Genomic DNA, 24,565 nt, shown 5'->3' on the forward strand with positions numbered 1-24,565 from the left:
AGGCGTGGTTTCGATTATGGAGCAGGGTCGCTTGTTCAATCTTTGGGTTTTCCTCGGGTCCTTCGGTTTCCTCCCACTGCTAAAGACCCCAACGCGCATGCGAATCATTGAAATCAAATTAAACCATATGTTAGTCCCAAAATGACATATAGTTTGTGTTTAGTGGACGATAATCTCTCTCTCTCTCTCACCCTCTCTCTGTCTCTCTCTCTCTCTCTACTTTATTAATTTACCCAATTACTAAATGCCAGGTTAGCTTCAGGTTAACGAGCCAACGTCTTACTCACTGAGCCACCGTGGCGCCACTTTGTAATAAGAAAACAACGACAGTATAATAATACAATAGTAACATGTGTTATGTAGTGTTATGTATAGATCTGTTATGTAGTTGAACTTATGTATAGATGTGTTATGTAGTTCAACTTATAATGAAGTGTGAAATAATTCATCATGTTTTTTTAACACAATATCAGTATACATTGAACCTCCGTGATATAAACTATATTATACATGATATTCGATACACAATCATCAATACATATACAGTATATACGATCCATATCTCTCAGATACAGGTGAGTTATTTTAAAAATACGAAACGAAATCATTTGATATAATCCGTGATACATATACAGGTGTACGATCCATATATCTCAAATACAGGTGAGTTATTTTAAAAATACGAAACAATATCTTTTGATATAATCCGTGATACATATACAGGTGTGCGATCCATATCTCTCAGATACGGGTGAGTTATTTTGAAAATACGAACGAAATCATTTGAGAGAGCTTATGTTATACGTGTGTTACGTGCACGCCAATGTCTATACCGGATCTCGCTTTCCTTGTTTTCTTGGCCACGGTGAAATGAAATGAAATGGCGTTTAACGTCCTACAGTTCTGCTCCGAACTGGGCTAATGAAGACGGGCATACGCCATATAGTGTGCTATGAGTGAAATTTTGCCCGGACAGCGGCACTACGGCCTACTCTTATATCAAATTCCAACTGTCAAGGGATCTTTTACGTGCACTCCAATGTGTACACGGGACCTCGGTTTTTCGTACCATCCGAACGACAGTAAAGTTGAAATGTAAAGTTTAACACGAGGGGATGAGCAGAACCCGTTATTCGAATGATAGACATTCGTTCCAATGAGAGAGAGAGAGAGAGAGAGAGAGGGGGGAGGGGGGTCGTCCACTGAACCCAAACTAGGTCATTTCGGGACAAACATAATATGGTTCAATTTTTTATTTCATTAATACGTTTGCGCGTAGGGGTCTCTAGCAGTGGGAGGAAACAGGGGGACCCGGGGGTACACTCGACACTAACTAGGTAATTTCGGGAATAACATATGGTTTAATTCTATTTCAATAATTTGCTGGCGTGTAGGTGTCTTTAGCAGTCGGAGGAAACCGGGGGACCGGGAGAATACCGACGAAGTTGGATAAGCGATCCTTCTGAAGTATACATTTATAAACTACGCAATATGAAGACATACATAACAAATTGATTATGTCAACATCTCAGATATAGGTGAGATATAGGTGAGATATTTTAAGATTTCGTAAGGAAATACGTTGATAAACAAAGTAATATGACGGCATAAAACAAAGCTGTATGACATTCAGACGTAATCAATTAAAGGTCACCGGATAAGCTTCATAATTTTTTTAAAATAATGCAAGTAATTATTTCATCTCCTTTCCATAAGTATAACACGAACTCGAATGTCAATATTACCTGCAACAGGTGAATGTGAACGTCACATTCCGTGACGTCATTTCAGTCTTCTATAGAAATAAAAAAGACTAGAATATGAAGGATATTTACAAATACTAACGGAGCACGGTGGAATTTACTAACGTTGAAATTTACCTGTTGCAGGTAAGTAATATTGACATTCGGGTTCGTGTTATACTTATGGAAAGGCTATGATGACGTAAGTACTTGTGTTATTTTTTAAAAGAAAAATTGAAGCTTTTCCTCCGGTGGCCTTTAAAAAATATATGTCGAGAAAAAATGCGCAGTATCCATATCTCAGATAAAATATGAAATACATTTAAAAAACCCAAAAATACAAAGAAAAACAAAAATTATATAAATTTAGCGAAGGTTGAGCTTTACGACACCAGTGATTAAAATATAGATCTATATTTGGGTGTGTGTGTGAGAGAGAGAGAGAGAGAGAGAGAGAGAGAGAGTTTAACGTCCACTCGACACAAACTAGGTCATTTCGGGACTAAGATATGGTTTAATTTTATTTTTACTGATCAACACGTCAGATACAGGTGAATTAGGGGGGTGGGGTGGCCGAATAGTTAGCGCGTGCGCGTTGTATCATTGGGTCTGTCATTGAGTCATCCGGTGTGGTTTCGATTCGCTGGTTGTACGCGAGAAGGAGTAGGGTCGCCTGTCCAACCACGTGGTTTTTTCTCCGGGTGAGTCTGTTTCCCCCCACTGCTAAAGACCCCTACGCGCAGGTAATTTAGTGAAATAAAATTAAACCAAATTTAGTCCCGAAATGACCTAGTTTGTGTCGAGTGGACGTTAAACCCCATTTCTCCCCTCTCTCTCTCCCTCTCTCTCTCTCCCTCTCTCTCTCGGGTGAATTATTTTAATAGATACGAAACGAAAGAACATTTATTAACAGAGAAATATGAAAATATAAAACATTTTTATATAAATTTAGCGACTGAATGTGTCGACTGAATGTTAAACACACACACTCTCTCTCTCTCTCCCCTCTCTCTCTCTCTCTCCCCTCTCATGTATTAGAACAGGGACGATCGACGCCGTATTGTCTAAAGTGCTCCGCTGTGGATATTATGAAATGTAGTAGGCCTAGTCATCTACAGAAACCGGTAATATATTCCATGTATTAGGGCAGGGACGATCGACGCCGTATTGTCTAAAGTGCTCCGCTGTGGATAGATATTATGAAATGTAGTAGGCCTAGTCATCTACAGAAACCGGTAATATATTCCATGTATTAGGGCAGGGACGATCGACGCCGTATTGTCTAAAGTGCTCCGCTGTGGATAGATATTATGAAATGTAGTATGCCTAGTCATCTACAGAAACCGGTAATATATTCCATGTATTATGGCAGGGAAGATCGACACCGTATTGTCTAAAGTGCTCCGCTGTGGATAGATATTATGAAATGTAGTCATCTAGAGAAACCGGTAATATATTCCATGTATTTAATCACCTTATTTATTAGCACCAAATCGCTTTTAATAATATAATATAGTTGTATTGTTTCCTCCATATTAACTATAATAACCAGATAGTGGTTGAAATGGCTTGGTCATTAAAATCATTATAACGTGTAAATGTATTTAATAAACCATAATAGCCATTTAATACAGTTAATAATGGTGTTTGATTCCGAGCTTATATATACACAGGGCTTAGCTACATATATAAAAAAAATGGTAAAACAATCCCTTTTATGAGAAAGGGGGGGTTGGATGGCTTAATGGTTAGCACGTGCGCGCTATATTATAAAGTCTGTCATTGAGTCAACTGGCGTGGTTTCGATTCCCCGGTTGTACGTGACAAGGGGTAGGGTCGCCTGTCCAACCTCGTGGGTTTTCTCCGGATCCACCGGTTTCCTCCCACTGCTAAAGAAACCTACGCCCAAGCGAATTATGGAAATAAAATTGAACCATGTTCCGAAATGACCTAGTTTGTGTCGAGTGGACGTAAAACCCCATTTCTCTCTCTCTCTCTCTCTCTCTCTCTCTCTCTCATATATAAAAAAAATGGTAAAACAACACTTAGGAGAAAATAAGTAGAGAAGCAACCCCTATAACCAGAGAAGATAGCCGAACTCCTAGGTATAGTGTTAAACAAATTTATTGGTAGACGTTACGGACTGGATTGTCCTTCTTCAGTATCGCTGAGATCCCAGTTTAGATGTCCTCCTGCTAGTAGTCTCCAGCTATTTTAGACCTACTTTACGAGAGTTGTGGTCGTCTTCTACTGCTCATTTTATGAGAAAAGTGTCACGGTCGTAAGCTTTATCCTTTATCATCAGATAAAGCGCGAGATAATGCTATAGACATGTGTGATATCACAATTAATGCCTTGCATCAATAAAATTGAATCATAATGTGATCATATTGTTTCATAATACAAATTGACATCAAACGGGTTGTTGGATTTCCCTCTTTAAAAAGCTCAGTTTAGATTCCATAATGGCATCATGCATTGCCAACTGTCCAATTTCCATAAAAAGGATCCTTGTAAATCCCCTCCTGCAAAAACTCCTGGATCTGCCCCTGATACATGGAACTGTCCATAATTTGCGTGCAATATAGAACCCGCTTGACATTTGGAATTCGAAATATGAGTAGACCGTGGTCAGAAAAATATTTCCCCCATAGCATACTGTATGGTGTATGCCAGTCTTCCTTAGCCCAGTCAGTGCAGTTGGATATTAAACCCCATTTCATTCCTTCAGTGCAGTTGGATATTAAACCCCATTTCATTCCTTCATATAAGAGAGATAGAGAGAGAGCGAGAGAGAGGGGGGGGGTAATGTCCACTCGACACAACTAGTTCATTTCGGGACTAACATATGGTTCAATTTTATTTCAATAATTGGGAGAAAAAAGGAGGACGCGAGGAAATCCCACGAAACTGGACAGACGACCTTCTCCTTGTCACGTAAAACTAGGGAATCGAAACTACGACAGTTGACTCAATGAGAGACCTTATAATTTAACGGGCACGCGCTAACCATTCTGCCATCCAACCCACCCCTTCATATAACCGTGGAACTGTTGGTCCAATAATTTCGTAGTTTACGCATGATTCCAATTATAAAAATGTCAAACGCACATATCAATACAGGACATATTTCTGTTTAATTAAAATGATAATGCATATATCAATATCGATATAGTTCTTTTAATATCTATATAAAAATGTTAATGAATATTTTAATATTGGATGTTTTTTTAAATTATACATTTTATTATTTTGTATTATGTTGGCTATTCCGTACATTTGTATCAGGAATTGGTGAAAATAAATAATATAATGAAAATATATCTTATTTGATATTTTTATTGCCAAAATAATACCCATTAGTACTTTTAATTGTTATTTTTATTCATCAAAACAACGTAGGCATATAGGACCAAATAACACCCTCCCCCGCCCAGGAAAGAGAGAGAGAGGGGGGGAGAGAGAGCGAGAGAGAGAGATTATCGTCCACTAAACACAAACTATAGGTCATTTTGGGACTAACATATGGTTTAATTTGATTTCAATGATTCGCATGCGCGTTGGGGTCTTTAGCAGTGGGAGAAATCCGGAGGACCCGATGAAAACCCAGAGTTTGAACAAGCGACCCGGCTCCGTAATCGAAACCACGCCTGTTGACTCAATGACAGACCTTATGATACAACGCACACGCGCTAACCATTCGGCCATCCAAGCCAAACCACCCTCAGTAATATGTGTGTATCTTGAATTCCGTTCATTTCCGTCTCGAATTAGTGCTGTTTAAAAAAGAAAATAATATATTCAAAATTTAAACTTTTGTTAATTGCAAAACTAGGGGGGGGGGGGGGGGCTCCCACTGCTAAAGACCCCTAGGCGCAAGCGAATTTAAATTAAACCATATATGTTAGCCCGGAAATGGCTTAGTTTGTATCGAGTGGGGTGGGGGGTAAACCCATCTCCCTTCTCTCTCTCTCTCTTATTGCAAAACTGACAGAACATTTTAATACCATGCCTTTTTATGTTCATCGAAAAACAATAAGTATAAGCTAGGACTGAAAGAACCCTCCGCCTAAGTTCATTTTCTGCTTTTCTTGAATTCCCTTGTCAAAAACAAAAATAACCCCAAAACAATTTAAAACTCATTTACATCTACTTTAAATTCAATTAAATCGTCTCTCGAAAACAAAACACAAATTCCCACAAAATCTCAATTCCAGATTTTATTCCGTCGTATTATTAAAAGAGATAAAAGCGAGCTATCAAATTATCTTTTTATGGAAGACTATTCTAAGATTCTTAGCAACGGATTAATTTTATTGTGGACAGTGTAGTTTTATTATGCTTCACCGGCTTTGTTAATATGCTGCCCAAACCCAACAATAATAACCTCTGGCCTGCCAGCACTCTAGACAGTATAGTACCATAATACAGTAATTGTCTTTCGTTGAAAGAATCATCTTATATCAAATGATACTACTTTCCTGTCCATTTTCCTTCGTGAAATTCAATATCACCACGCCTGGTACTATCATGGGTAATTCTAGTAATACAAAAACGCGCTCAGGCGGTTGGACGAAGTTGTTTTTTTCAAAACTAAAGAAAAAAACATGATCGGTCTTTGGCTTTATTTTTTGCAGACGACCTCGAACTGGCCACGGATTGGTTGGTCAGCGCAGAAGAAGTGGGTCAGCAGCGCGCGCTCATATTTAGGTCACTGGGACTAGTAGCTATGTTGTAAGCGAAGGTGTGATTGGTAACGTAGCGGCATGGACACAATTCGTTTTCAGGAACTTTCGTTAATGCCTGTAAGGTTCTTATGAATGTCTACGCTCTAAGGTAAGTCTTTGGAGACTTTTTCATTCATTTTTTATTCGAGGGGGAAATCGTAATGTGGTCACAATCTTTATTTCTGTCGAAGCTATCGGGAGCCCAACTCAAAGGGCGAATGGTTACATATGTACGACGATGTGCTAAGCAGGTAAGGTTACATGTGAAGGCAGGTCATCTCGGGCCAAGTATAATCGGATCTTAATCGCCTCTCACAGCTTATATAACTGTTCGCAACATTTGTCTGTTGGTCGGGGGCATGATGAATGTGTCAATGGGCTAATCTAATGACATGTTCGGGGTCGTTTAAGGTTGTAAAGGCAATGACTTAACATCGAAGCGAGCTGACATTTTTTTTTCTCTTGTGCAAATCATATATGAGGTCATACGACCTGCGCGAAGGTTTATTAAGCCGCAGTGCTCGGTAACATGGCAGGATATAGCTCGCCCTGCTTGCCCAACTTTCATACTAAGGTTTTTTCGACCTCGAACACAGTGACCCTCTCGCCACCATTCTTCCCCCGAAAAACTAAGTGACATTTTCTGATGACATGGTCAATGATCAAGCTCATTCGCCATATTTACAAACGGAGAAATCGATATTTTGGGATGTTCTAACCTGGACCGACATTATTGCTTCGCACATTGACTTATATTTTGTACGGATATATTAATAATATGCGTAGTGTTTTCTCTGCCAACATCAAGCCTATAGGCCATTATGATCGCGCATGCTAAGATGAATCGATATTTCTACTGACATGAAAGCCGCGGATGCGTATATTTGACCGACTTTACGCCATTGCAATAAGAAATTGAGGACAGCTCAGTATTACAATTTACTTACATGTATGTTATTTGTGGCCAGCTAGTCGTCCCTATAAAATAGGTCAGCCTTACAATGAATGACATGTTCGAATTCACATTCTTTATTGGATCGACTGTGAGTCGTAATTTGATATAATATTATAAGTCGTTTTATTAGACCAGCTTTTAATAATAGCCCTACCGTATATTTTCTTTCTGACTGAAATATAAGATTCAATTAATAAACATTCTTCCATATTTTTTAATTCACAATTTTTTTTAGAAATGTTTTTATAAACCATTTTATTAGACCACCAATTTATAATGATTGGCTTACCATATATTTTCTTTGTATTTAGAAATATTACTGAGATGTTAACTAATAACATTTTTATATTATAAAGCCATATTTTTTAAATTCAATTCTATTAGGCCTACGGTATATTTTCTTTGTGTAAAGAAATATTACTTACTAATCATAGCATTTTTATAATTTTAAAACCATATTTTTTCATTTTAATTCTTTTAGAATTGTTAACATAAAACCATTTGATATTAGGCCGACCGTATATTTTTTTTGTATAAAGAAATATTACAGAGTGAAATATTAACTAATATTCTTCAATTATAAAGCCATATTTTTTAGTTCAAATTTTTAAAAAAAAATATAAATGATTATAAATTTGACATAATTCTGAGTAGGCCTATGTAATAATATAAGATTTAACTGCTAATAACCTTTTTTATACAAATTCATATTTTTTAAATTTGAACTTTTTATAAACATTAATGAACATACATTTTGAAAGAGCTAAATATGCCTATTGCAGGCCTTTCTTTATGTCTAAAATGTTATCTAAATTATTAATTAGACATTAATTAACTTATCCAGGCCATAATCAACTCTTGATGGCATCAGATTTCTCCGATATTAAATAGATTAGAACAGTTCAGCCATATTTTGATTTAAGCTAAAAATGGAGGAGCGAGACTTAGCTTCGAGCAACCAGTGCGGTGATTGAAATTATAGCACCTGTCTTGTCAAACCTTCAAAGACTAATATCTTCGCTCGCAATAGAGTAATTTGAATGGAATTTTCAAATTATTCATTTTACATTATCTATTTTCGAACTATTAAAGCAAGAATGGCTAGCTCTTTATCTAAATCTTACATAATGTATCTTTAATGAACATACATTTTAAAGTTAATAAGACTAAGTTTAGGTTAAAAGTATCCAGATTCAAACTGTCTTTCTTTATTAATAACCCTGCATTTAAACTTTGAATTTCTCTAAAGGAATGTGGGGGGGGGGGGATGACCGAGAGAGAGAGAAATGGGGTTTAACGTCCACCCAACACAAACTAGGTCATTTCGGGACTAACATATGGTTTAATTTTATTTCAATAATTCGCTTGCGCGTAGGGGTCTTTAGCAGTGGGAGGAAACCGGAGGACCCGGAGAAAACCCACGAGGTTGGACAGGGGGATGACCGAATGGTTAGCACATGCCTGTTGTATCATAAGGTCTGTCATTGAGTTAACTGGCGTGGTTTCGATTCCCTTGTTGTACGTGACAAGGAGTAGGGTCAAGGAGTAGGGTCAGCTGTCCACCCTCATGGATTTTCTTCGGTTTCCTCTCACTGCTAAGACACCTACGTGCAAGCGAATTATTGAAATAAGATTGAACCATGTGTGAGTCCCAAAATGATCTAGTTGTGTTGAGTGGACGTTAAACCCCATCTCTCTCTCTCTCTCTCTCTCTCTCTCTCTCTCTCTAAAGGAATGTGTATGTTTAATAGAATTATAGGCTGATTATTAGATTAATGACTACAAATTATTCTGATTGAATCAAAGCTACTTTAAAAAAAACAACACATCTTCATAGTTCATATCTTCATCAAGAGTATGTCTACCACCTTGTACATACATGTTATTTATATGTTCTTAGTCTGTTATTATTTATGCCCTTGGGACTATACATTGGTTTGGGTTGTTTTTATTTTGTGCTTGACATAGTACATAGTACATTCTGTGTAGGATAAAGTACACGGCCACAAGAATTAGTACATAGTATATACATTCTGTGTAGGATATAGCACGAGACTGAGGTTATGCTGGAGAAAGAAAGACCGAGAAAAATAACCAGAGTTGAGAGAAAAAGTGAAACCTAGGGCAAGGTCTTTCTTTTGAGAGTTTTTTTTTCTGAAGTCTTTCTTCCCCAGCATAACCGAAGTCGAGTAATTTATCTTGCTTATAAACGATCTATGTTTACATGTATGTAAAATGAGAATATCCCAGAATTCCAGTAAGAAAAACCTTATATCAAGTTTTCTTATGGAAAATAAAAACCTACCCCGGAAGAATAACCTTTTACAGGTTTAAAGAAAACTTTCAGAAGAATAACCCCAAATTCACCATTATATATTCCAAGTCGCCGCCGACTTTCAGACCGCAAGTTATTTCGGGCATAGAATATATCCCAAAGATCAAAGAGATTTACCATTATAGGTTTATAAATAACACATACTTACGGAAAAACAGCTACTTATTTATTTTGTGCTTGACATAGTACATTCTATAGGTATAAACACTAACACATACTTATGGAAAAACAGCTACTTATTTATTTTGTTAAACTTTCAAAGAGTATTCTCTCAGTGTTATGAGGCTAATATAAATTACAAATTGTAAGGTCAAGCCTTGAAATAACTGCTAAGGTTTCGGCCGGACATTTCAGATTTTCAGCCTGACAAATACTTTATAAAGTATATTACACCAAAAATTTACTATGTTTATATATATTTTATTATACATACATTTATTAATAAAAATTATTGATTATTTTATCTGCACGCGGCCGAGATATAAATAGGAACATTTTCACTATGACTTGGGTCATTGATATTTTTGGGCCTGGATTTTCAAGTCTAATAATAATTAGCGATGGACTCGAATTCGCGAATTTGCGAATTGAAATTAATACTTTTGGTTTAATGTTTTACAAAAACACGGTCGGACAATTATGTCCGGACGAAAGGCAATTTGGCCTGTCAAAAGGGGTCAATTCGCCCGGACATTGTATCTTTTAATGTTCTACAGCTAGATGATATTAAAGCTGGTTATGATGATCTACATGTAATAAATATGATTTACAATACACAAAAGTTATGATTTACAGTGTATTCTGCCATCTACACCTTGAATATACATATAACCCCCAGTGGATATACATATAACCCACAGTGAATATACATATAACCCACAGTGGATGGATATATATATATATACAGTGAATATACACCTTACCCATGCTGTAAAATACACAATAAACCACAATGGATATACATATAAACCACAGTGAATATACATATAAACCACAGTGGATGGATATATATATATATATATATACAGTGAATATACACATTACCCATGCTGTAAAATACACAATAAACTACAATGGATAGATATGTATATAAGTATAATATATTACTGTGATTAATGTGTGGGACATATATATCTTTATTTAAAGGACCTAAGTCCGTAACTCAAAATCCTCCAAAATCTTCGACATCGAAAACACAAATTATTGGTCAATTTAAATCAACATTGATGATGTAAACTTAACGGGAAAAGATGAGCTTCTGATATCCGATATTTAAGATAAAATAATTTTTTTAACATTGGTACACGAATCGTGTACCATAATGCGCTTCAGCCCCAGTTGTATTGAGAGACTCGAGGGACGAGGCTAGACACATTGCACCAAATCAAATGGAGTTATGTAGACTTGAATAACTAGACTCTAGAAATTTGCACTCGATTGAGATTGCTGACTTATTTCGCCGAACATAACTGATTTGAAATTGGAGTAAAAACGGAAACCATTAAATGTAAATCAGTTTATATACATTCATATTACAGTATTATATGCGTTGCGACCCACTTTTGTGAATTTCTAGGTCCGAAATGTTAGCGATTTAGCTCCTTTAAGGTCGAGTTCCACTGTGATTTATGGTGAACATATTGAAAACACAAATTATTTGTCAATTTAAATCAACATTGATGTTGTGATCTTACCGGGAAAAGATGGGGTTCTTATATCTAATATTTAAGACAAAATAAACATTTTACATTTGGTACACGAATCGGTGTACCATAATGCGCTTCAGCCCCAGTTGTCACAAGGGACTCGAAGAATGAGGCTAGACATATTCCACACGTCATGTCAAACGGTGACGTCATATTCTTATCTGGAGAGCATGCACAATAAATACTGTCGGTGTAGACTGCAATAACCAGACGCTAGAGACTGTCATTCGATTGAGGTTTCTGGTGTATTTCGCCAAACATACTTGATTAGAAATTACAGTAAAAACAGAAAGGATTGAATGTAAATCAGTTTATACGTGTATGCATTCATATTACATTATTATATGCGTTGCCACCCATTTGTGTCAATTTCTGGGTCCTAAATATTAGCGATTTAGCTCCTTTAAATTGATCAACAGTGTATATTTCAATCACTGTCAGTGAATATGCAAATAACGCATATATAGCTGTGATTTAAATAGATTAGAAGTGTTGAACAAGTGTTTATTTCAATATACCAATAACCTATACTTTACAATATACAAAACACTTGTGTGATTTACAATGATTACGGTTGTACTGACAAGGAGTAGGGTCGCCTGTCCAACCTCGTGGGTTTTCCTCCTACTGCTCAAAGAACCCTACCATAAACGAATTATTGAAATAAAATTGAACCATACATGTATGTTAGTGTCAGTGAACTTAAACCCCATTTTATCTCTCTCTCTCTCCCTCTCTCTCCCTCTCTGCAATAAATTGCACATAGTTGTGATTTACAATTTATAACCAGAGTGTTTATTTACTGGTGTATATTTCAGTAAATTGCAGTGAATATACATATAACCCATGCTTTATAATCCACTATACATCTATATGTCCCTGTGATTTAAAAGTGTTTGAAGACTTGTGTATATTTCAATATATCACAGAGAATATAGAATAACCCATGCTTTATAATACACAGTGTTCCAGGTTATTTCTACAAACACTATGATATTATATGAATATACCAGTGTCAGTAAGCACATGCTTTACATTAAACATACATTATACATGAGCTAAATCTGGCAATTGCAGGTCTATCTTTAGGCCTTAAATATTATAAACATGATTATTATTAACATGACCAGGGCCGTAACTTAAACTAACTCAAAGCAATGAGGGGGGCGGGAAGTGTTCTGTAAAATTGATGGACAATGTATATCTATTGTTTTTATGGTCGACAATTTTTTCACCTGGGGGTGGGGGGGGGCAAAACTTTTTGCAGGGGGGCTCCCTGCACCCCCCACCCCTAAGTTACAGGCCTGAACATGACAAGACCATAATCAACTCTCGATGGCGTCTGATGGGTCCGATTTTTATTGTATTTGAATTAGACCTGCAGTTGATGATTAACCTTAAAAATGGATAATCAAGACTTTGTTTATTATTTTAGCAATGGTAACATTGACAATTGAGTCTACAGTGTTCTTAAAGTCTCAATACCACTCTTGTTGTAACTGAATAATATGTCCCAATCTTTATTCTGGTCAACAAATTGTACTATTGTACAATATTCCAATTAATTGATGATACAAATTTCATCTTAACACACCTTATTTAAAAATTTTGAAAAATTCAACATAATGGTTTGAAACGTCTAAAGTAAACCTTTTCAAATGAAACTTCGATTTAAAAATATTTTCGAACCCTCTGGACAAGTAAAATAGGATGTAATGGATATTTTGCACAACAGGTAGGACGCTTAAACATCTAGTACTTAGATAGAGATATTATTTATTTTCTGGAGCTTTTAAGCCAGCAAGAGTGTTATTGTCCCTTTAAAATGAGGATTTCTCGGCTCAGAGTGAAGCAATTTGACAGAAAATTTCAGCATATTCCCTTTACATTATCTTTGTTTTAACTATTATAGTGAGAACTCTGGAATTGTGATGCGATCGGGTGAAAAAATGCGCTTGTGTGCCCTAGGTATTAAGCCAGTCGGTGCAAAAACAGGTGGGATGTAAACCTCAATATCATAATGCATTAATTCAATATGTCAGTTATGTAAGTTGGCTAATTCCTTGGTAAATCCATAATCTGTATGTCATGGAAATCGTGTATTATAAGGCGTGGGTTATACATGTATGTAAATTTACCAGGAGTTATTGGATTATATCGCAATGGTTTACATCTATAATTGATGTTTGATTGGCAACTGTCATAACTGACTTATAGTGCTTAAAGTAACACTGCATGATTTACATTTTACAGAAAATATCCGATTTCTCATGGCTTAATAATCCACACTAATACCAATCGGATTAAAACACAGATCCTATTTCTTTTTGTTTTTATAAGTGAAATGAAATGAAATGGGGTTTAACGTCCCAACTCTTTTGCTCCAAACTGGGCTAATGAAGACGGGCATACGCCATACAGTGTGCTATGAGGGAAATTTTGCCCGGACAGCGGCACTACGGCCTACTCTTATATCGAATTCCAACTGTCAAGGGATCTTTTACGTGCACGCTAATGTGTACACAGGACCTCTGTTTTTTCGTCCCATCCGAACGACTAGACAACTGTCTTTGTCAGCCCCTCCGTCCTGCATCACTGACAAGGGAGAACCACGCCGGAAAATCTGGATGAACTTTCTCGGCCTATGCAGGGATAAACACCCGACCTCCAAGCTAGCGAGCCAGCGCCTTACCCACTTAGCCACCGTTTTTATAGTTCAAAATTTCATTTTACTTGTCTTTACTACACTAGGATCAAGTGAAATGTTTAAGGCCATCGAAATATGGGCCCCTTGTGCCCATGACAAATTTGGGTCCCTCTCCATACAATCTGATTAAAACACAGATCCTGTTTGGTTTCTTTTTTTATAGTTCAAAATTTTGATTTACTTGTCGATCTTTACTACAGTAGGATCTGGAAGAGTTGTTATCATTGTCGTGTTCTGAATGGTGTGAGGGATTAGCCAGTGAAACGGCCTGTTAAGGCAAGCTTTAGACGTGTTTTGCACGGAACTGTGGGTAATCCACTAGTAACATCAATTCTGATTGGTTAATCAAATGTCTGGCGTCATAGGGTCAAAAGCTGCTCGTATGACCTCTGACATGACCTATCTCTACAACTGGTCTGATCTTCATGTAGTTGAGGCCATCGAAATTATCAAGAAACAAACCAAAATATAAATTAGATTGCACTAATATAAATGTATGTAATAAAAAAAAAAAATCAAAATAACAACTCCAGATAATCTCCCTGCTTGGATTTAGTAGGATTAAAAACAGTCTCATTCCTCCATGTATATACATCTTCTCGTGTACGGTCCTCTTGTCTAGTCGCTCGGATAGGATGAAAAACGGAGATCCATCCCAGTATACACACTTTCTGGTGTACAGTCCTCCATCACATACGCACATACTATTAGAGAGAGAGAGAGAGGGGGGGGGATTCTGTCCACTCGACACAAACCTGAGAGTTTAACAGCCACTCAACAGTATTCCTGTCAAATCCATCATCAGTTTCATGTTCTGATTTATTTCCTTATTTCTTCAACCTAAAAAGTTTTGAGTAGTCAGGATTCTGAATATTCTGAATTACGACATGAATCAGCGGTCCCGTCAAACATTTTGCGTTGAATTAACATTGGATAATCCAGCCTTCAAGCAGTGTGTGTTAACAGATAAGGAATCACCATATCAATTATCTGTAAGCATAAAACATGTGTTGGTCTTTGTTGATTACCTCCCACTGCTAAAGACCAATATGCACAAGTGAATTATTGAAATAAAATTAAACCATATGTTAGTCTCGAAATGACCTAGTTTGTGTCGAGTGGACATTAAACCCCATTTCTCTCTCTCTCTCATTTGATTTCAGACAAGGCCATGCATTGAATTAAAGCAATTAAGACAAAAGATATATTTCAAAGGTGTGATGGCTATAAAATATAATGTCTAGGCTTATATCTAATACCATAGTTGATGAAATCTTTGATCTAAACCGCACACAGATAAATCGCACACATGTTACACTTCAAGAGGCCACCGAAGCACATATTAAAACAAATAATAGATTGGCAGCACATGATATGACAAATGTCCCATACCCATCAAACATTACTAGTTTTAACATCTATAATTATTACCCTTGTTGTTGATCACCGAAGCACATATTGAAAAAAATAGATTTGCGACATATGTCATGAGGAATGTCGGATAGCTATAAAACATAACTAGATTGTTATTGTTTGCTTTTATCTAATCTATTAGCTCCCTCATCACAACCTGTTAATTGTATATTAAAACTCTCAATACCGCAATGACTGTTTATTAACAAAACAGGTATTTTAATATGGCACTTAATAACACATTTGAAACTTTACAAATCGTTAAAACAAGTGTTGCTTTTATTTGTTTTGGTCCTTTTAGGACCTTATTATTAAAACCAATAACTAATTTAACTACGAAATGAGTTTTTTGGCTAATTCAGATAAACATTTGAAATTTCAAAATGGCTGGCTTTCTCTCACAGCAAATGGTTTTAATAAACCATTATTAAAAACTTTATGTATAGTTTTATTTTTATGTGACTATTAAGCAAATATTTTATGAAATGAGGTTGTTTAAGGTTAGTCTTTTTGTTAAACAATGACATACCCACATTATCAATATGGCTACCATTTAATGACCGTCTGCCGTGATTGATGTCTGAATATAAGTACCATATTTGGTCGGTCTTGTAACAGACTTTGTTTAGTCGTTCTGTGTATGTCACGTCAAACCAGACGCCTTAGAAAAAACAGTCTATTGGATGACATTTTGTAATGGACACTTCTGACTCCAAACTATTCATTATGGCCGGAACTAGCATCAAGACATCAGGTCTGAGTTTACTGTTTTCTTTTGTAAATTTCTTCATTAAAGATGTGTTACTATTTATAAACAAGATTTTGTAAAGATTTTTAATGCAAGCTAGTGGCATTAATTTTTAAGCACATTGTTTGGAAATGAAATGAAATGGAGGTTAAAGGTCACCGGAAAAGCTTAAAATTTTTATTTAAATAATGTCAACATATCCTTTCCATAAGTATAACACGAACCCGAATTACCGGCAACAGGTAAATTTCAACATTAGTAATTTCTGCCGTTCTCCGCAAGTAGTCATAACTTTCTGTCAATAAACAATCCGTGATGTTATTTTTGTCCTTCTGCTCATATTCTAGTCTATATACTATAAACAGGACTAAAATTGTTTATTGACAGAAAGTTACTGCTAACCACGGAGAACAGCCAAAATTACTAACGTTTAAAATTTAGATCAAGAGTTGGCAGTTCTCGTTATGATAGTTGAAAAACGATAATGTAAATAGAATATGCTGAAAATTTCAATCAAATTGCTCTACCCCAAACCGAGATATTAGCATTTGAATTTTAGGCTGCCTTGATCATTAATACTAAAGTCGGTACAATAAAAAACAAAGTCTTGACTATCCATTTTTACGTTTAATTATTTTTCAAAAAATGTATTCCAATCCGCTAAATATCGCAGGCTATAGATGGCATCGTGAGTTGATTATGGTCTGGATGAGTTAATTAATGTCTAATTAATAATTTAGATAACATTTCAGGCCTAAAGAAAGACCTGCAATAGACAGATTTAGCTCTTACATAATGTATGTTTAATAATAATAGCAGCAAATGAGAACATAATTTAAAATTTGTGAGGTTTTTCTATTATTTTTAGGATTTCCTTATAGGCAAAGTGGGGTTGGATGGTTTAGAATCCCCGGTTTTACGTGACAAGGAGTAGGGTCGTCTGTTCTACCTCGTAGGTTTTCTCTGGGTCCTCCGGCTTCCTCCCACTGCTAAAGACCTCTGCGCACAAGCTAATTATTGAAATAAAATTGAACCATATGTTAGTCCCGAAATGACCTAGTTTGTGTCGAGTGGACATTAAACCCGTCTCTCTCTCACTCTCTCTCTCTCTCTCTTTTTTTTTAGGGGATCATATCACTAACTCTAGTCCCGACAGCCTTGCGATTCATGATTTAAAAAACTAGATCAAGCAAATCTAAAAATAAAAAAATAATTACCATTTCATCTATTATTTTGATGATTTCCTTATAGGGGATCATATCACTGACTTGAGTCTGATTCATGATTTAAAAAACTAGATCACAGAAATCTAAAAAAAAAAAAACCTATGATCACCATTTCAACTTATTATTTTTATGATTTCCTTATAGACGATCATATCACTGACTCTAGTCTGATGGTGTATTCTTTGAATGGCATTTAGTAATTGGAACATAATCAAATAACACACTATTTATAGATAACAATTACTAAGGCTAGAATCTAGTCGCTAGATCTATTTGTTAAGGCCAGCTCAATTTTAACCAAGGTTGTTGAGATGTAAATAAGGTGAAGGCACAGGATTGTTGTGGAGATTGTAGGTTAGGGTTAGGGTAAGCATTGGGGCTAGGTCCATGGTTATTGTTGGGATTAGCGCTAGCCCTGTTTACATCTCATGACCTATGACGAAAAATTGAGCTGGCCTTATCATTTAGCACTAACCAATTTACTAAGGTTTATATCACGGCGACGTTTCAACAACATTTCACAAGTCAGTATCAAGCATATAACACAAATGCATTTGTTGAAACTGAAATAAACCTTAGTAATTCAATTGTTATCTATAAATAGTGTGTTATTTGATCCTGATGGTGTTTAAAAAGCTTGGGACACCGGTCTCCATTTCCAGATGAAGACCGGTGTCCCAAGCTGTATTATGCGGTGTCTGGGTAAAACTAGACTTTTATTTTATAAAAATAATGTGTAGGTGAAATTTACCTTTCGTTCAAATATATCACATGGGTTGTTCATGGTATTGAACTCTAAAAGAACGGGAATCGATTATCAGGTCACCCAACAAAAAAATTGAACCGAAATCTTGAAAGGGTTACGTGTCCGGATAAGCAGTTTTGACGTTCATGTCCAAACGACTCAATATTTTGGGCTGATATTTTGATACAAGGTATAAATATGCCATTCCTCTATATTTTGGCGCTTATATAGTCCCTTTAATGGTGTTTAAGACTGTTACATGATGGTCATTACTATGGTAATCATCTAGCTTATTTTCCCCATTTTAAAGTCAGTTTAGAAGTTCGGAAAGATTTTATGAAGTTTATAATATTTACTGATTCTTTCCGTTATGTTTACATTTTTGTATCCTATTCAGGCTAGCAAATTAACACAATCTATCTACACCCCACCCCCATACCTTTGTCTGTTGGTATTTACTTGCCATGTATATATTGTTTGTATGTAATTATAATGTTAGTGTATTTATCTGATGAGTCAGTAGACTTAAAGAAATAAAAGAAGAAATTCTAATGGGAAATTAAAGAAATGGTTTCCAAGAGCAAGGCAATGTAAAAAAAAAAAAAAAAAAAAAAATAAATTGTAAATGATAACCATTTTATTTCAGTGAACCATATGATTTTTTTTTTAATTGTTTTGAAGTACATGTATGATAGTTTTATTTTCAAAAAGAACATGTCATTTAAAATACAAAGTTCAGTATAATCAGATCTAACCAGTCCTTCACATTTATAAAATTGTGCAAGAGCCATTAAAGATACATTATGTAAGATTTAGATAAAGAACTAGCCATTCTTGCTATAATAGTTCGAAAGTAGATGATGTAAAATGAATAATTTGAAAATTTCATTCAAATTACTCTATTGCAAGCGAAGATATTAGCCTTTGAAGGTTTGACAGACGTGTGCAATAATTTCAACCACCGTACTGGTTGATCGAAGCTAACTCTCGGTCCTCCATATTTGATTAAATCAAAGTATTGCTGAACCATTCTAATCTATTTAATATCGGAGAAATCTGATGCCATCGAGAGTTGATTAATGCCTGGATCATTTAATTAATGTCTAATTAATACTTTAGAAAACATTTCAGGCCTAAAGAAAGACCTGCAATAGGCAGATTTAGCTCTTGCATAATGCATGTTTAAAAAGCTCCTGCCAATTTCAAAAATGAGAAAAAATTATATTGCAAGAGTAATTCTGCATTTTCTTGAATGAAGGAGAGCCAAATTGTATTTATGCTTTAGTCTTGTTTAATATTTGGTGAATATGGTGGCATTAAAATTATCATAATGTATGCAGTTTAAAAATAAACAAAAACTGAAAGTAGTTTATTAATCTCAATATTGGATGTTAAACCCTCTCTCTCTCTCACTCTCTCTCTCTCTCTCTCTCTCTCTTCTCAGTATCTGTTATAGTTTATTTATAAATGTAATTGTTGACTCATTTATTTATTTCTATTTTCCAGCTATGGAAGAAACTGTACAGCCCGAGAGTAATGGATTCACACCAATAAAACTACCGCCAGCTACTGGACCACGCCCACATCGTTGTGAAGTTTGTCAACGCTGTTTTAGAGAAGTTGCAACATTAAGGAAGCATGAGCAACTTCACCGGGCTGATCGCCCTTATGTCTGTACAACATGTGGCAAATCTTTTCTCTGGTCCTCAAATCTAAAAGTTCATGAACGTGTTCATACAGGTAAGCTTTTTTTAATTTACATATTAATACAATGGGAATTCCTATCCTTGCATTGGCCGAGAAAGTTCATCCAGATTTTCCGGCGGAGATTCACCCTTGTCAGTGATGCAGGATGGAAGGCCTGACAAGGACAGCTGTCTAGTTGTTCGGATGGAATGAAAAACCACGGTCCCATGTATACATTGGCATGCATTTAAAAGATCCATTTGCAGTTGGAATTGGATATAAGAGTAGGCCATAGTGCCGCTGCCTGGGCAAAATTTCCCTCATACACACTGTAAAATCACAATATTCAAGCCTTGGTGATTATTCTGACTTTCAACTTAACAGGAGTGATTCTTGCTTGAATGAAAATATTTCATGGCAGCTATAAGTATGAAATTTTGTATGAAATTTATGAATAATTAACAAAGGTCAGGCTGACCTTAAAAATATCTTTGTTTCACCAAACCCGACCCACAATCGAGGAGAAGGGTCGGTAGGTCGGTTTTTTTTTCAGATTTTTTTTTTTAAGAGCTAAATTGACAGCTTGATAATTTTCCGGGTGCAAACATGCGTCTTCTTTTATTGGCAAACAAATCAATGACATCGGGATTTTTCGTGATGCACGACTCGCACACGAATTGCAACAAACTGACGTTTGAAACTCCCTCAACACGTTTTATAACGATCGTGTGGGTTGTGCCTTCGAGAAAAATAGAGGCAGAATCATTTCGTGGGAATGGACGTGCTTTCGTCTGCAACCATTTTGTTGAGAAGCGACACCTATGATGCTTTCGTCTTGATTAACCAGTTTCAATAATGAATCAAACCATAGCCATAGTAAAGGGAAATAACTCTCGTGATATATTTCAGGTTGACACACAAAATAAAATAAAAAGATCGCGGAAAAGTGCAATAAAATAATTTAAGTCGGGGGTGGTTTTAGTTAGTCAGTCGCGTTAGGCGAAACAAAGATATTTTTAAGGTCAGCCTCATGGAGGAAGGTGTTCGATCCCTGCATTGGCCGAGAAAGTTCATCCAAATTTTCCGGCGTGGTTTCCCCTTGTCAGTGATGCAGGACGGAGGGCCTGACAAGGACAGCTGTCTAGTCATTCGGATGAGACGAAAAACCGAGGTCCCGTGTAAACATTGGAATGCACGTAAAAGATCCCTTGGCAGTTGGAATTCGATATAAGAGTAGGCGATAGTGCCGCTGCCCGGGCAAAATTTCCCTCATAGCACACTGTATGGCGTATGCCCGTCTTCATTAGCCCAGGTTAGGAGCAGAACAGTAGGACGTTAAACCCCATTTCATTTCATTTCATTTCATTTCTCATGGAGGAATGTTTCGGGTTCCAATTTCTATTTTTTTGTTTTTCAGGGGAAAGACCCTACAAATGTAAGATTTGTCATCGATGTTTTACTCAATCGAATGATCTCCGACGCCATGAGCGTAACGTACACATGCGAGGAAAATTATGCGGGTATAAAACTCAGGGACGAAATACCACGAGCCAAGTCAATCTTGCCACCTATCAAGCTTTTGCAATGCAACAGAGGGCCATGCTACAACAAGCTCTTACATACGAGAGTATGAGAATGCAACAGCAGCAGACCGTCGCCTCTACGCAGGGGCATATTCTTCATCATCATTCTCCCCACGAGCCCCCACAACGGGGGGTGCCATTACCCATCACAAAAGAACACAGCCTACTTACTACCTCGAATAATCCTCTCCATAAGGCCGACAGTCCCATCAAACTGGAACAGGTGACTCCTCCGTCGACACCTATTATCGACCGTGGCGAGCGCCACCATGAAAAACGATGTTTATCTACCTCATCAGAAAGTCTACAGAGTCCTCACTCTTCAAACTACACTCAAGGTAAGCAGAAATTCAAAAATAACTAAATTTACTGCTTAATTCCACGACTGCGGGGTGGGGGTGGGAGAGGGAGGGAGGGAGAGAGAGAGAGAGAGCATATGGCTCAATTTTATTTCAATAATTCGCTTGGGCGTAGGGGTCTTTACCAGTGGGCGGAATCTGGAGTACTCGAAGAAAACCCACGTGGTTGAACAGGCGAACCTATTCCTGGTCACGTACAAGCGGAGAATGGAAACCACCCCACTTGACTCAATGACAGACCTTATGATGCCACGTGCACATGTTTACCATTCAACCACATAGCATGTATTAGATCACTCAAAATACACAAACTCTTTTATTTTTAGTATATGACTTAAACATACATTATGCAAGAGCTAAATCTGCCTATTGCAGGTATTTCTTTAGGCCTGAAATGTTATCTAAACTATTAATTAGACATTTATTAACATGAAAAGACCTTAATCAACTCTCGATGGCATCTTATGTGTCAGATTTTCATTGGATTTGAATCCGTTCTGCTGCTCAGCGCTCATTCATGATTAAATCCAAAAATGGATAACCAAGACTGTTTTTTATCGTACCGACTTTAGTAATGATGATCGAGTCTAGGCCTAAATTTCAATCACTTGTAATTCGGTTCAGAGTGGAGCAATTTGACTGACATTTTCAGCATATCTCCTTTATATTATCTAGTTTTTAACTGTTATAATGAGAACTGCCAGCTCTTTATCTATTCCCCCATAATGTATCTTTAAAATATTTATTTATGGTTTGTTTTCAGGACGCATGATTCACTCAGCTCCTATTCTAATGTCATCAGGTGCTTATGGTGTCAGTAAAGCTGGCTATAGTCAAGATGCCCTCATGATGAGGCGTCCAAGTTATTCCCCGCCTGAAAGTTCAACCAATCAGACTGCAGGAATCGGACTACCAGCACCACACAGACGGGAATACATCCCAGCCTCTTACTGCCAGGAGCCCCACAAATCCCCAGAAGATACATTACCAGACACGGTGATGGATCTTAGCATGGCGAAAACACCAAGTGTGACGGAATCAGAAGAGGAGAGACACGTGCCATATCAAACAACTGCTGGAAGATCACCAAAAACTCCTGGAGATGATTCAGAATGCGAAGGAAAGCGGGATGTCACCACTACCTCGGTCTCGCCGTCTGCGGATAGCGGTATCCATCAGTGTCAACACTGTAATATTTTTTTCTACGATTACACGATGTTCAATCTGCACAAGAGTCTACACTCTCCGTACGAAGAGAATCCGTTTCGCTGTCCATCGTGTTCCAAGCACTGTCAGGACCGTATTGAGTTCATGTTTCATACTGTTTGGCACGTCAAGTATCCCCACACTATCCCAAACTATCATTCCTTTAGGGATGAGTATGTTGCTTGATAACACATTAAGGTGAGTGTAATTGTGTATGCATTTATAATGTTCTGCCATAGTGGTGAAGCCCAGGCCATTTATAATGTTCTGCCATAGTGGTGCAGCCCCAGGCCATTTATAATGTTCTGCCATAGTGGTGAAGCCCAGGCCATTTATAATGTTCTATCAAAGTGGTGCAGTCCCAGCCATTTATAATGTTCTGTAAAAGTGGTGCAGCCCCAGCCATTTATAATGCTCTGTCAAAGTGGTGCAGTCCCAGCCATTTATAATGCTCTGTGAAAATGGTTTACCCTAGGAATTGTTAATGCTCTGTCGTAGTGGTGCAGCCCAAATCATTTATAATATGTGTATATACAAACGAGCTCAGAACAAATTATTCAATTTATGAATCTTTATCTGTTACAGTGGGAAGCCACGGTGGCTAAGTGGGTAAGGGCGCTGGCTCACTAGCCAGGATGTCGGGTGTTCGATTCGTGCATTGTCTGAGAAACATCGTCAGGATTTTCTGACATGGTTTCCCCTTGTAAGTGGTGCAGGCCGGAGGGCCTCATAAGGAAAGTTGTCTAGTCGTTCGGATGGGACAAAAACTGAGGTCTTATGTACACATTGGCGTGCACGTAAAAGATCCCTTGGCAGTTGGAATTCAATATAAGAGTAGACTGTAGCGCTGCTCTCTGGGCAAAATTTCCTTTATAGCACACTGCATGGCGTATGCCCGTCATCATTAGCCTAGTCGGAGCAGAACAGTAGGACGTTAAACCCCATTTTATTTATATGTTTCAGGTGACAGGATGTGCTTTTCAACCTGTGGTTTTATTAAACAAAATTGAGAGAATTATAAGCAGAAGCTTTGCCAGCAGCATTATGTTCTTATACCTTTTCTTACCTAGTCACATATCTTACACCTGGTTGTCATGGATACATCCAGGTACTCAAGGACACCTATAGAAGCATCATCAGATACATCATGACTGCATGTAGGAACTGAGTTAATCAAAGATATACACAAGAATCATTACTCGTAGCTATTTAGTCTCTTGTGAGATCTTTTTGGAACAGATAAGAATTTTTGTGTTGAATTGCAATGTATGTGAGATCAGTTATGTTAACAAAAATACAAAAGAATTTAAGAATTTGTTAACAAAAATATAAAAGAATTTAAGAATTTGTTAATTTAAGAATTTGTTAACAAAAATACAAAAGAATTTATTAACAAAAATACAAAAGAATTTGTTAAAAAAGTTACT

The 24,565-nt window shown here is 36.8% G+C and overlaps 1 protein-coding gene across 1 annotated transcript; it reads left to right on the forward strand.

Moving 5' to 3' along the window:
- The first annotated feature begins 6,468 nt into the window (after nt 1-6,468).
- LOC126808602 (zinc finger protein 85) lies at nt 6,469-24,268 on the forward strand. Its single transcript, XM_050533428.2, has 5 exons — nt 6,469-6,578; nt 19,811-20,044; nt 21,408-21,911; nt 22,696-23,336; nt 24,102-24,268. Exons 2-4 carry the CDS (start codon nt 19,813-19,815, stop codon nt 23,322-23,324), a joined length of 1,365 nt encoding a protein of 454 aa, XP_050389385.1. The 5' UTR covers nt 6,469-6,578; nt 19,811-19,812; the 3' UTR covers nt 23,325-23,336; nt 24,102-24,268.
- The last annotated feature ends 297 nt before the right edge of the window (nt 24,269-24,565 follow it).

Source organism: Patella vulgata, chromosome 1 (assembly GCF_932274485.2).
Source record: "Patella vulgata chromosome 1, xgPatVulg1.2, whole genome shotgun sequence".
Taxonomy (NCBI): domain Eukaryota; kingdom Metazoa; phylum Mollusca; class Gastropoda; family Patellidae; genus Patella; species Patella vulgata.